This window comes from Peromyscus californicus, unplaced genomic scaffold (genome assembly GCF_007827085.1).
Source record: "Peromyscus californicus insignis strain IS unplaced genomic scaffold, ASM782708v3 Scaffold_8__1_contigs__length_139910024, whole genome shotgun sequence".
NCBI lineage: Eukaryota > Metazoa > Chordata > Mammalia > Rodentia > Cricetidae > Peromyscus > Peromyscus californicus.
In genome coordinates this window covers 67,105,148-67,119,125 of record NW_026294606.1, presented here as the reverse complement: position 1 = coordinate 67,119,125, position 13,978 = coordinate 67,105,148, and the positions used below count along the sequence as shown (strand labels likewise).

Sequence of the window (13,978 nt, the reverse complement as noted above, 5' to 3'; positions counted from 1 at the left end):
AAAGACATGGCCACAGACCAACCCAGTAGTCTCATTAAGATTCCTATCCCAAGTGATTCTGGGTTGTGTCAAGTTGATAATCAACACCTACCACCATAGTCAAGTACCTTCATTCTTTATGTAAAATCAGTCTAAGGTTTTGGGTCTTTGCCGTCCATTTACTCTAATAACATCACTAAAATCATTGGTATAATAGCAACCTTACCTTGTTTTTAAATAATAAAAGTCTAGAATTGTGGATTTCAGTGCTTGACATTTTCTTTTACTGTTTGCACTTTAAATAAATGTAATTTAAAAAAAAATTATATCACTGGCAATGGTATATTAGTATATACCTATCTATATATATTCTTATATCATTACATCAAGTAATATTAGGCTGATTATTTTGGCAGTCAACTATATAAAATATTTGACTTGTTATTTTGAACTTGGGATCTTTCAACACTTTATAATAAATTTTATTCTTTGCTATAAAGTAAGATACCAAATCAACAAATTATAATTGAACCATATCAAACTAAACTAACATAATTTTATTTGAGGGGAGGGGGTAGTTTAAGAGTCTTACTTTATAGCCTGAGGTGGTTCAGAATTCACTAGATAGTCTAGGCTGCCCTCAAACTCACAGAAATTCTCCTGATTCAGCCTACTGAGTGCTGTGATTATAGGTGGGAACTTTCATGCTCAGCTTAATTTTCTTAATTTATAGCAACTAAGCACTTGGCTTTAACATTCAATGAATCATCTTTTTTAAAAAAAAAATACCTATAGATTTAAAACCCCCCAAACTTCTTAGGAAAATAATTATTTCTACAATTGTTCCAAATATAACAAATATATTATACTACATCTTAAAGATTTAAAAATCAGTAAGAAATATGTAATATTTCTCTCTAAAAATTAGAAATACTGGTTTATACTGTAGAAAACTAGTTCTATATTCTGTATTCTCTGATCTAATTCTATATTCTGTATTCTCTGATCTATTTGACAAAGGCTTTGAGAAGGTGAATTTCAAATACATTCTCTCTGCAGCTGATATAAAGATGCCACGCAAGCCATAAATAATAGATACTCTTTATTAAGTCATTCAAATTCTAGTCAGTGAAGAACTAAGACTTGAGAACTTGAAATGATTTTTTTAAAGTAGTGTTTAGGAGATGCTAGCTGAGGAGATCAGCTGCTCATCTACATCCCCATACTTTGAATATGTTGTGTGTTTATTGTATGCTGCAGCCCAACTGTAACTTAATCCATTCGTTTCTGTACCTGTCACAGAGATGGAGGCTACGAAACTTCACCACTCCTTGGATGTTATTGCGGCTCAGTTGTGCCTCCTAGAATCATCTCTCAGAGTAACAAGCTATGGCTGAGGTTTAAGAGTGATAGAGTGTATACAAGGAGGGGTTTCTCAGTTTCCTGGGACGTAGTGTCAACAGGTAAGTAGCAAAGACTTGACTTTTTACTGGAGAAGTCAAGCTGATTCTTTTTTTTTCATTGTCAGGCTCTGTCACCCCTTGTCAATTTTCCTAGTTAACTTTTATCATTCTTTATAATAAATTCCAACATTACAAATGTCTTTGGACATTAACAGCAGCATATATTTTGAAGGAAGAGGAAAGCTCTAATTCCCAAGGAAATTTCATCAAGTTACTCACTTTGACTGGCAAAAGGAAAGTCCGCCAGTGTGAAGCAGAACTTTAGATGGTCTCCTGTTCTGTGAGGAGCAGGAGCATGGGTTAAAAAGGAACACAGGTTGGATGTGGTGGTGAACTCTACAATCCCAGCCCCAGGGAGGCAGAGGCAGGAGGACCCCAAGTTTGAGGCAAGCCTGGACTGCATAATGAGTTCTTGTGTCTGAAAGCTAAAGACTTGAGGTGTGAGTCTCAGTGTTGGAACTCTTGCTTAGTTTGTGTGAGGCCCGGGCTCCTTCCCCAGCAATGGAGAGGTCAGCATACGAAGAACAGAGTAGCAGCAGGATGATTAATCTTAATCTTGCAGGAAAAAAGGCCATGTTTCATTCACTGTTTCCCCCCATAGGCTGTGGAGGCAATCTCACCACCCCCACGGGGTTGATCACATCCCCCAACTACCCGATGCCCTACTACCATAGCTCTGAGTGCTACTGGCGGCTGGAAGCCAGCCATGGCAGCGCTTTCCAGCTCGAATTCCAAGACTTCCACCTGGAGCATCACCCCAGCTGCTCTCTGGATTACTTGGCGGTATGTACAATGAGACTCTGTGCTGTTTGATGCTCCTTTCTTACTCAATGCACAAGATACATTTAAAAAATATTTTTAAGATTCAAAAAGAAGCAAGATATAAGAAGAGGAACATCCACATAAAAAATTTAAACAAAGTTAAACCTTAAAGAAATGTGGTAAAATGAAAATCTTCTACATAGAATGTGTACTGAATGACTTACTACATTAATTATTTGAGGTATTTTACTATAAGCTATAAAGATTTGGTAAAAATATCCTGAGTAGTTATGGACCTTGTCCTAAGCATAATCTACATGACTTTATTATGTATGTTTTGAAAGCTTACAATTGACTGAACTATTGAGGTGAATTAGAGGAGATAGTCAACTCATCTAGCTATGTCTTTTTATAGTTCCTGCAATTCACCCCTCTAGAATCCTATAAATAAAATGGGCTGAAGTTTGTCAAATTACGCATTTTGGAATAAAAAAACAACACATATTAGTTATGGTCTCAAAGTTTGTATTGAACTTTCATTTTGCATGTTCTGATTTCAATCTCAGTTCACTTACTTACTGTCATACATTTCAGTTTATTGCCCAAGTTTAGAGACACTTTGATATAATTTAGAACTATTGTTTTTATTAAAGAATACATATATTTTGTCCCCATTTCTTTACTGAAAAGTCCTTTACATTCATAGCCTTGACCGTCTGATGTGCAAAATGTCTTATTAAAGGTGTATGATGGCCCAAGTACCAGCTCCCATCTGATAAATAAACTCTGTGGAGACACAACACCAGCTCCCATCCGGACCAGTAGAGACAGCATATTGTTGAAACTGAGGACAGATGAAGGTCAGCAAGGACGTGGCTTTGAAGTAAAATACCGGCAGAGTAAGTACAAATTCCAGCAGCGGAGAACCCCCAGCAGACTGCCAGACTCGGTGAAACAACCCAGATAATGTTAACCAGTGGTTTGAGCCTTTGAAATTAGTCTTGAGTTCTTATGTGAAAACTCTGGAGTCATTGGAAGGAAAAACGCATACATATTAAACCCAGTCTCATATCACTAAAGCATCTGCTAAATCAAGAGACTTAGAGATGGCTGAAGTTCAGCTCCAGGTGGTGGAATGCTCTAATGACTCCTGGTTTTCACTCATGCCACATTTCACAATCCTTTAATGAGACATTGGTCCAGCAAACAAACTAACCTCTCAGTCTAGGTTCTGTCCTCTGCCTTAATTTTATTAACTAGAGAAGCATGCATGGGGAAGATACATTCTTTCTTGTGGACCATATCTTCCCATTCCCTTTCTAGTCCACCTCCTTCCCCTGGCATACTGAGTTTTTTCTGTATAGCTTTGTTCTTCAGAAATCAATCATTATTTTATATGCAAACAGCTCCTTAATGCTCCATGGGGTGACCATCTGTTTGACTGCGCATGTGGTAGTTCCTTTAATTTTGTCACTGCTTTGCCTCGCTTTCTCTTGGTTATTATCAGGTTATTAAAGCCACTCTCTCTTTTTTTTTCTTTCCTTCTAATAGTTTTTATACACACGATATCAGTCCTTACAGATAGAAGCAGAGGCTGGGAATGTGGATCAGCCGACAGAGTGCTTGCCTAGTGTGAAGCTCTAAATTCCACCTCCAACTCATCACAAAACTAAGTGTGGTGGCATGTGTGTAGGATTCCAGTATTTGAGAAGTGGAGGCAGGAGGGTCAGAAGTTCAAGGTCATTCTTAACTATGTAGCTAGTTCAATGCTCGCCTGTGCTACATGAGCTCCTGCCCACACCCCTCCCCCACCACACACACACACACACACACACACACACACACACACACACACACACAAACCCACTTGCCGTTTGAAATTGGAGAGTTTGCAGACAGTGTGATTGGTGAGAAGTGAGAGCCACCTGTGTAGGTGTGGAACGCAGACTGTTGTTTTGACCTGGCCACCAGGCCTGTGGTTCCCGTCGCCTATGGGTGTACTCTCCCACACATATCTAAAGCAAAAAATATTACTGAGAAATCCTCTGTTAACAAAAATGTAACCTGAAGATTTTCAGAATACTGCTGGTCATTGTGCCTGCTGCAGCAAAGGAAGAAGTCGAAGGGCCATAAGCTACATCCCCAAATCTCGATAAGTGGTGTCACCACATTCAGTGTGGAGTAGAAAATGTCTAGGAGCCACATTGCAGAGACAGCTCTTTCAGTGTTTGTTTTCTCATCTTCTTTTCATTGCACATCATAAATAAAGAATTAGAAAATAATTTTTAAAAATATAAACAATGAGAAGAGTGATGCATTTGCTTTGCTCAGGTCATTTCATTTGGTTAGATTTGGTGCTTAATGCCAGGATTAGACACAGCTCGAGTCACTTGTGTGGTTTTGATAAAAATCTTAAGAAAAGGCTACCTGTGATATTTCAAAAATCGCTCATAATCGAGGCGTTTGATTTCTTCTTTCCTATTTTGTGCTCCCTCTGTTCACTCAGAATTTCATGATGAATAAATAACTTGAGGGACAACAGAGTCTTTGCTGAGGCTCATACAGATAGCTGATGTTCTAGGTGTTACTCATGTACCATTCACAAAGGCCATATATTCCTAACTGTTGAGTTCAAAGACCAGAATGTTCATTTCTTCTAAATGTTGAAGCTAGAAAACATAGAATGCTCACCACATGTTTCTAAATACAGCAGAGAGATCAGAGTAGATCCAAGTTATTTGTCCAACAATAGATAGATAGGAACTGGATGTCTATTTTAACGTAGCTGTCCCATTTTCATGACATTTTGATGCTTCAATTCACCTAAATATTATTTCACATTATTCTAAATGGAGTCTCCTTCAGCATAAAAATGCCATGCCGTGTATACATATATATTTATTAATCTAGAGGGAAAAGTGGAAAAATCTTGGTGTTTTGTTAAATAGGAACTTCATATGTATCTCAGAGACATTATGATACGTGTTAGAGCTCTTCTTAACACTCATGGCTGTTTTATTTTTTCCTCCAGTATGTGACAATGTAATAATAGTGAATAAAACCCATGGCATCTTGGAGAGCATAAATTATCCAAAGCCCTATGATAAAGATCAACGTTGTAACTGGACCATCCAAGCAACAAAAGGCAACACTGTGAACTACACATTTCTTGAATTTGAAGTGGAAAATGATGTAAACTGCTTCACAGATTATTTAGAGGTAAGTGTTCTGAAGCTCAATAAATGATTCCATGTTCATATCAACTGAAAAAAAACCTAAGCTAGAAGTTCTCCATCCTCTTCAGAATCAAACCCCTAATCACACCATGTGTGTCTGTAACATATCAACTATCAATGTTATGTGAATGCGTGTGTTTCATAGCTCTCATTGCACCATTTTAACCTTAACTTAAAGTTCTTATCTTGTTTGTGACTTTTATGTTTGATCTCTATACATAAGAGAAATGTTTGAATATGTTTAATACCTAATTTTCCTGATACTGAGTATTATTTTTATATTTTAAAATTCAAGTTCATTTAAGTCAATTTTCTGTTTGCAAAATAGACATTTTATTTGTTATAAAAAAAACCAACTATCTCTGACATGAATTCAAGTTTCTTAAGCAATCCCATGCAATAGAAGTTGCTTTAGTATTAAATATAGAATATGAGGCAATGTAGAATATGAGGTAATCTATTTTTATCATGGGAAACTTCATTTAAGAAAGTTGTTCTGATGACTTGTATGTGCAACTTTTAGGATTATAGATCTTAAAATTAGGAAGACACTTATTTGGTTTATTTTAGTATTAATGTTCACTCGTGAGTATTATCTTAGATCTTGGTTTATACTCTCATGCATTGTACAACAACTTCATCTAAACAATTGGCATAAATTTGACATCGATTTTCCATAGTTAATAACATCACTGTTGAGTCAACTGACATATTAGCTTTATTTCCCTCTTTGCTGTTAACATAGAACACTGCTGTGTCCGCCTCCACTGTTTTCTCTGGATATCTTTTCTGAAGTGTAAGGGATCCACTCTGACTATATATATATAGGCCATGCTTTCCAAGGTTTCCACCAAGTATATGACTTAGATTTTTAAAGATTATTAGTGAGGATCTAGCTGGTGGCAGAGTGCTTGCCTGAAATGTGCCAAGTCCCAGGTTCAATGCCTGCTGAAAATAAACAATTTGTGACGTTTCAAAGTCTTCCCTGCAAAGACTTACAGAGCTAGCACTTGTAAGCTGAGGTCATATTCCCAGGGGAACAATCCTTGCAAACGCTCTCCCTAACTCTCTTTCACCAATTTTACTAAAAGACTAATGTGATTCTACTGTTGTTTGAGATCACCATGCCTTTTCCAAGTACTACGTTAGCTTTAAAAACAAAGAAGAGAGAGCATCTTTGAGAGACTTTTGCTTGAAGTCAAGAATATAAAGAGATTCCTTTGTTTGGGGGAAAGTTCTTTTGGATTAACAACAACAAAATCTAACAAAAACTTTATCCAAGTGTGGTGATGCATACTTGTAATCTCAGCACTTGGGAGGCTGGGGCAGGAGGATTGTCAGCCTGAAGCCAACCTGAGAAATAATAATAAGATTCTGTCACAATAAAAAAAAAGAGCAATCAAGCAAACATAAAGCATCCCTCATTTTATATGTAGAAAAAAAGTATGTAGAAGTAGTAATCACACACTAGTTACCCTAAGAAAATAAGATATACTGCACAGCAAATTTGCAAGCATGAAGTTGAATGGCATTTGTGGTTGTTTGGCTTTCAGGCTTTAGAGATAGGGTCTCCCGTTGTAGGTCAGGTTAGCCTCAAACTTGCTTGATAGCCGAGGTTGGCCTTGAGAGCCTATTTCTGCTGCCTCTACCACCGATATGTTGGGATTGATTATAGGTGTGCATCATGGCTGGCTTGTCAATGGTTTTAAGGTCCGCTTAACTTCCCCTCAAGTCAGATGCCTCCAGGAGATCAGGAACCACCTTGTTTCATTTACATAACTGAAAATATACTTTTCTCCACATAGGAGATTTCACTCATGGTTTAACTAGCAAGTTTTACCAGTTAGGACTCTCATCCCATTCTGAACTCATGACTTCTTGACGGGCCAGCTGTCTGATACTTTGGCCAAGTCCTTCCTTTACATTGAGACTTTGTACAAATTTGAGAAACTGAGATTAAATTGTCACAGCCACATTCAGCTGTAGTCTGATGACAGCTCTTAATGAATGAGGAAGAACTGAACCCCACACCAATGTTTTTGTAAATTCCGATACCGTCAGTATAGCCCTACAGCTTTGAGCACAAACCACAACATGCAACATGTCAAATGCTGGGTGTGCAACCAGCACCATGCTCAATGGGCACCACAGCTGGAATCTGAGGCAGTCCAGTGCAGAGAGCTAAAGAGAAGAGGAAGTGAATGGACTGGTCTTTAGATGGGAGACACAGTAGGAAGGAAAGGAAATGAACATTTCCAGGAACTGTACCCCACTTCTTTGGACTTGCCTGGGGGTGCAACGGTAACAAAGCATCTCACCAGGTAATTTTTAGAGGTATTTGAAAACTCGAATAAGAATGCCTGTTCCAACAGCTACAGAACAGCTCGTTAGAGGTCCCTTGTGATGGCTCGCCTCTCATGTTGCAGGCATGCATTTCTCTTGTGCAATGTGGATGGTGAAAGCTCAGAAATACAGAATGAGAAACAGAAGTTCAGAAAAGCCTTCCAAAGAATGACATTGTTGCCAGAGGGAAGAGATTGTTTTTCCATTGCTATAAGCCAAGGGGCAAGACCAGAGCCATAGCTGCAGAGGCTGGTCTATGATGGAAAATTAAAAAAAAAACAACCCACTAACCATTTAAGGAGAAAAAAGCCACAAGCACAAAATCTCTAGCTCCCATTATTTTAATAACTTCTAGTTAAAGGTTTGTTTTGTTTTGTTTTCCTTCAAGTGACTTAGCCAGTTCCCCAATGAGTGACGATTTCTGGGCCCAGAAATTAGTTATTTTGAAGTAATAAAACTGAAACTATAAAAAGACTGGATTAGGTCCAGTCCAAACCTCACTGGGAAATGAACCCACCCTTTATTACTTTATCCTCTGGCCCAAACAAGACCCATCAGGCTTAGAAATGGGATCTCAGTGGGAGCACAGGGCATTTGTTTAGGGAAGCTGGACATTGCCCACACAGCTACGTGAAGTCAGTCCAGGGATTCAGTCTATGTTTCATAATGTGATTTCATGTTTTCCCTGCGTCTCCATTTAGAAGACATTTCTAATAGGTGACTGAGGATACTGGGAGAAAGGGTAGATTTAGGAGAAATCAGCACACTTTTGTGTAAACACCCCTGGCAGGTGTTAGAGGTGTTAGGTCAGTGGGGGGAGGGAAGTGAGGGGAGTGGGGGGGGATTCAATGGTGAGGAGAGGACAGAGAAAGGGGGTTGGCTCAGGGAAACGAAGAGAGGATTATGGAAGGTGTAAGAGATTGTAGTCAGAGTGGTCAAGGGAGGTGAGGGTAAGACAGTTCATCATTGGAAGATTAGTATGGTTGAACAGGGCCATGTTGTGGGTTAGCAGGAGGCAGATGGCCATGGAGAGACATAAATGTGCAGAGAGTGAGGTTTGACTGGGTTCTTTGCCTCAAACAAGTATAGGAGACCAGGGCCTCTTTTTTCTAATCCTCTCCTATACTTCCTAAACTGGTTCTCAAGTGGCAAGCTTTCATGGGAGTTCCCCTCCACATGTTCTTCTGTATGCCAGAGTGTCCTAAACGTGGCCCCAGAACTAGACAGAACCTTCCATTAACCTGGGCAGAGATGCCTTCCCTGAGAGTATGTTATTTGGTTAAAATGTTCCTGGTCTTATAGCTAGAAGTTACATGAAGTTTATTACCACCCAAGTTAAATCAAGACCTGTGATCTCCCAGCTGCTTCTTAGGTGAACTGTTATAGCCGCTAAGCTTTGTGGCATATAAGTCTTATTCACCTGAGCTTATACAGCTTAAAAACTTCCCAAAGGGCATTACTCCTAGTAAATTATGTTTAAATTTGTCCAGAGATTTCTTCACATCATGATCCCCCTAAATCCACATTCATTACTCTTTAGACTATTATTCACTATCCATTACCTATGGGCATACAACTTCTTCAAAAAATCATTGATAAAGATTTGGAAAATTGAGGAGGTAGGAAGGATCTGGAGGAAAAGAGGGAAGGGAAAATGATCAGCATATATCGTATGAAAAAAGTTTACTTTCAATTAAAAGGTAATTGATAAAAATGTCGCCCAGGATGGCACCTGCTTCAAATACTCTCATACACTGGTTTTAGATTAAATGGATCTATTGTTGAATATTTGGGAGCTGTCACTATTTGAACACCCAGGTTATAATAATAGCTACCGTTTGCTAAGCATATAGTATAGCTGGATAACACAGGAAATATTGTTCTCATTTTACAGGTAAGAAAAGTTATATAGATGTGAGTTTTCCATAGCTAAAAATAATAGTAATAAGAGGCGGGTATGCTGAACACCAGGCGCTGTGCCTTGGGTCAGGGCCATTGGCTGCAACACATCTTCACACATCATAAATACTCCTTCATAACTTTCTGTTACCTTCACAGAAAGCATTAGGGGATGTCATGGGTCCCTCACATCTACAGTTCTGACACTGTTGTCAAGAGGAATGGATGTTGTTCCACCATGTCTTTTTCACAGAAATGGTCTTTTACTATAATAATCATAATTTATTTGTATACACTAAAATTACTTTCGATGTCTTATTTAGAATATTAGCTGAAATTCCTGTCAGTCTCACTCACTTATGAAATGTCAGAACAAAACTTTTCTGTATTTACAAGCTGAAAGACATTTTCTACAGAACTTGGGCATTTCTTCTCGCGTTCATTTTTCTGAATTATAGTTACCACAGGTGCATCTCACTTACAGTAAGATGGGTGAAGGGATTATTAGTGTTTTCTGTGGGATTGCAGCTGTGAGGGACAAAGGCCACACAGGAGAGCCCAAGAGTCCAGGAAAGGCCCTAGAGTGATCTCTCCACCCTCTCTCCTTTTGTGAAGCTCTGTTGCTTCTCCATGACTGTTCCCATCTCGTCCCACTTTTCTCCAAAAGCTCCACAGAGTTTCTATACCCTGCCATTGTGGCTTCAACATGAACACTGAAGTCATGACTGTGGAGAGGATACCTACCTCAAGCACTTAAAATCAGTGGCTCAACGTTTAAAACTTAGCAGCCAAGGTGTGGGTCTAGCTTGTATACGCATGGGCAACTCTCGAGGTGGTATGAGCAGCCCTCCTCACATAGGAGGACTGTGAGCAATGGCAAAAACTCTGAGCAGGGTGATGTCTGCTGTCATTTGAAACTATTTTACAACAACCGAGAACCCACCAAGATGACAATTTCTCTAATAAGTACACAGAATAGAATTCATTTATTCCTGGAAAGATTCATTTCAAGTAGCTGACCTATCTCCTGAACTGAAATTCTATGTCTCTTTCTCCAGTTTCAAACTAACGCTCCTCTACCTCCTCTGTGTCAAGTTCCTCCTTGTCTGAAGGCATCCACCTAGTCAACTCAGTCATCATCTTCTCACTCTAATCATAGCTTTAGAAACTAGGACCTTTTCCTAGTTACAATAGACCCCAATGTTTCACTGATTTGTACGCATGCTCATAAGGATAGTCAGAAAGCTTACCAGGTGGGTCGCTTTCTTCACAGGCTTCCCCTTTTGTTAACTCTCCGCTCCCATGCCATTTCTGACATAGGCGTAATTTAGTTTTTAATAATCTGTCACTTACTTGGAATTTTCTTTTCCCTTCCTATTCCTCCCCTTTTGAGAATTATTCTTTCTTTCTTGACCTATCTTGAGATAGATAGCCTTCTAGATCACTTTGAAATCAGAGTCAACCAAATCTTCGATTCACAACTGACATACTCGGCCATTGTCAGTCCTTATGGACAGTTTATCATGTGGTTCCAGCATTTTGTCACTTCCAGAACAATGACTACTCCTTTCACAGCAACAGTACATCCAGAATAGCACTTGTCTTCACTTTCTGAGAAATAAGCATGTAAATAATTCAACAAATTCTATGGTTTTGTCAAAACAAGATATCAAGCAAGTGCCCACGTGGCTGACTGGTCTTCCAGTTGCCATTTCTGCAGCTCATGTAGGTGCTGCAGTGTGGTGTTGACAAGTTTCCTTTGTAGAGGCTGCTGCAGTCTAGGAAGTGGGGAGGTGGCTTGGTGAGTCAGAGCACTTGAGCACAAACACGAGGGCCAGAGTTCAGATCCCACAGCACACCTGTAACACAGTGGAAAGAGGAGGTGGAAGGCTTATTGAGGCAGATTGCTGGGGTTTGCTGGCTTCCAGCCTAGCTGAGAGAAATATGAACCTCAGGTTCAGGGAAAGACTCTGTATAAAATGAATTGCTAAACAACCTTATTAATAAAAATAAATCCGGAGCCAGATATTGGGGTGATAGCTGAAAGATCAGAGAAACAAAACAAGCCACAGCCAACCTCACCTCACCAACTCCTCAGCCTCCAGAGCATGAGTTCCTGTTTCCTCATGTCTTATCTACCTTTATGTGTCCTGCCATATTACTTCCTAGGATTAAAGGAGTGTGTCCTTCCCAAGAAAAGACATGAAATCTCAAGGGCTGGGATTAAAGATATGTGCCACCACACCTGGCTCTGTTTCCAGGGTGGTCTTGAACTCACAGAGATCCAGACAGATCTCTGTCTCCCGAGTGATAGGATTAAAGGTATGTGCCACCATGCCTGACCTCTATGTCTAATTTAGTGGCTGGCTCAGTTCTCGGGTCCCCAGATAAGTTTTATTAGGGTGCACAAATAAAATATCATTACAATCCTGCTTCAAAAAAGGCAAAGAATGATAAAGAACACCTGATATTCTCTTATGGCCACCTCGTGTGTGCACAGAGTACCCATACATGTGGACATACACACATAGATGATAGATAGATAGATAGATAGATAGATAGATAGATAGATAGATAGAATTTTCAAAGAAATTGCTGTCTCTATTGATTTAAAAAATTACATTTTAAACTGGCCATTAAATCTAGCTGCATCCCAAAATCAACTAGGGATCTTATTAGATAGAGAAGCATGTTCTAACACCCTACCTCAGACTTCACCAGAAATCAGGAGTATTCCAGCAGAGTAAGGCCCCACAAGCCTTTGACCAGCACCAGAGATCACTGTCTATAGCCTGCTCTGTCACGACTGATGGCAGCATCTTCATTTCAAAGCTCTATTGGGAAGTTACGGGTGTTCTGATAGGTAGCTTAGTATCTACCTTTGTGTACAATTAAATAGTTTTCTTTAAAGTGAATCTTACTTTCCCATAGCTACAGGAGTATTGTATTCTCAGAAGGCCTTCTGATGATGTTATTACAGCTACCACATCACATAAACAATATCAGCTTGATGGTACAATGCTTGTATTCAAACTCTGAATTTTGACGCCCATACTTTTCTTATTTGGCGTCTTTGCCACTGTGGTCTTTGTCTTAGGGTTTCTATTGCTGTGATGAAAGACCATGACCAGAACAACTTGGGGAGGAAAGAGGGATTTTGCCTTTCATTTCCACTGTTCACCACTGAAGGAAGTCAGGCAAGGAATCAAACATGGCAAGATCCCGGAGGCAGGAACTGATGCAGAGGCCATGAAGGGTGCTGCTTACTGGCTTGCTCCCCCTGGCTTGCTCAGTCTGCTTTCTTATAGAACCCAGGACCACCAGCACAGGAACGGCATTTTCCACAATGGACTGGGCCATCCCCCATCAATCACTAATTAAGAAAATGCCTTACAGCCTGATCTTACGGAGGCATTTTCTCAATTGAGGTTTCTTTTCAGGTAACTGTAGCTTGTGTCAAGTTAACATACAACAAGCCAGCACAGTCTTCCATCCCATCTTTTCCTCCCTTCCCCTCCCTTTTCAACTTCAAGAAGTTTCAGATTCTTCCTGCTCGTGCTGGTGCCTTCTGTCAAACGCATTTCCCTCTAGTGTGTAAAATCTCTTTCATCTCTTGCCAACTCCTTCCTGATGTCATTCATCCTGCTCACCAGATGTTTATATCATTATATATTTCACTCTCATGTCCTCTTTTCAATTGCAAAACAACCACTGTACCACGGAGACTGTCAATTGCAAAATAGTGCATTCAATCGAAGAATGGATTGAAGAACTCATCACCAATGTCCCTGGATCCTCCAGTTTGACACCATACTCCCCACATCTATGTCGTGATCAGTATTTCCCATCCCACAACTGTGAATCACATGGTAATTACCCAATGCAGTCCCAGCTGTATTTGTGAAGAACTCACATAGACTTGCTGGTGCTTTATGCAACCGTAGTTCATGTCTCAATCACATCAGAGTCGTAACAGGTATTCTTAGTTTTCCATGTCGTGATTCATGAACACAGACACAGGGAAGTCACTTCAGGGTAACCACACAGTGATATGCCACAGAAGTTGGCAGATGTTTCACAAACAGGAGCTTTGTGTTGTAGTGAATTAGGAAAACGCTGAGTTAGACACAATTCGGTAGGGCTGGTTATTTTGCTTTTCACTGGCTGTGTTACTTCTTCAAGCTGTCCCTATCCTGATACGCACTGCTCAGACAGGAGGATATAATTTAGACACCTAGGCTGTGGAGATGTAACTGCTTATCATTAGTTTCTCACGTCAGAATGGATGAAACAGAT

At 39.7% G+C, this 13,978-nt stretch overlaps 1 protein-coding gene across 1 annotated transcript in view; it reads left to right on the top strand.

Moving 5' to 3' along the window:
* The window catches only part of Cubn (cubilin), a 225,852-nt gene that overhangs the window by 60,115 nt on the left and 151,759 nt on the right, over positions 1 to 13,978 (top strand). The window contains 4 exon segments of the mRNA XM_052729218.1: positions 1,282 to 1,442; positions 2,044 to 2,225; positions 2,947 to 3,103; positions 5,236 to 5,423. Of these exon segments, the coding sequence (XP_052585178.1) occupies positions 1,282 to 1,442; positions 2,044 to 2,225; positions 2,947 to 3,103; positions 5,236 to 5,423 (688 nt within the window).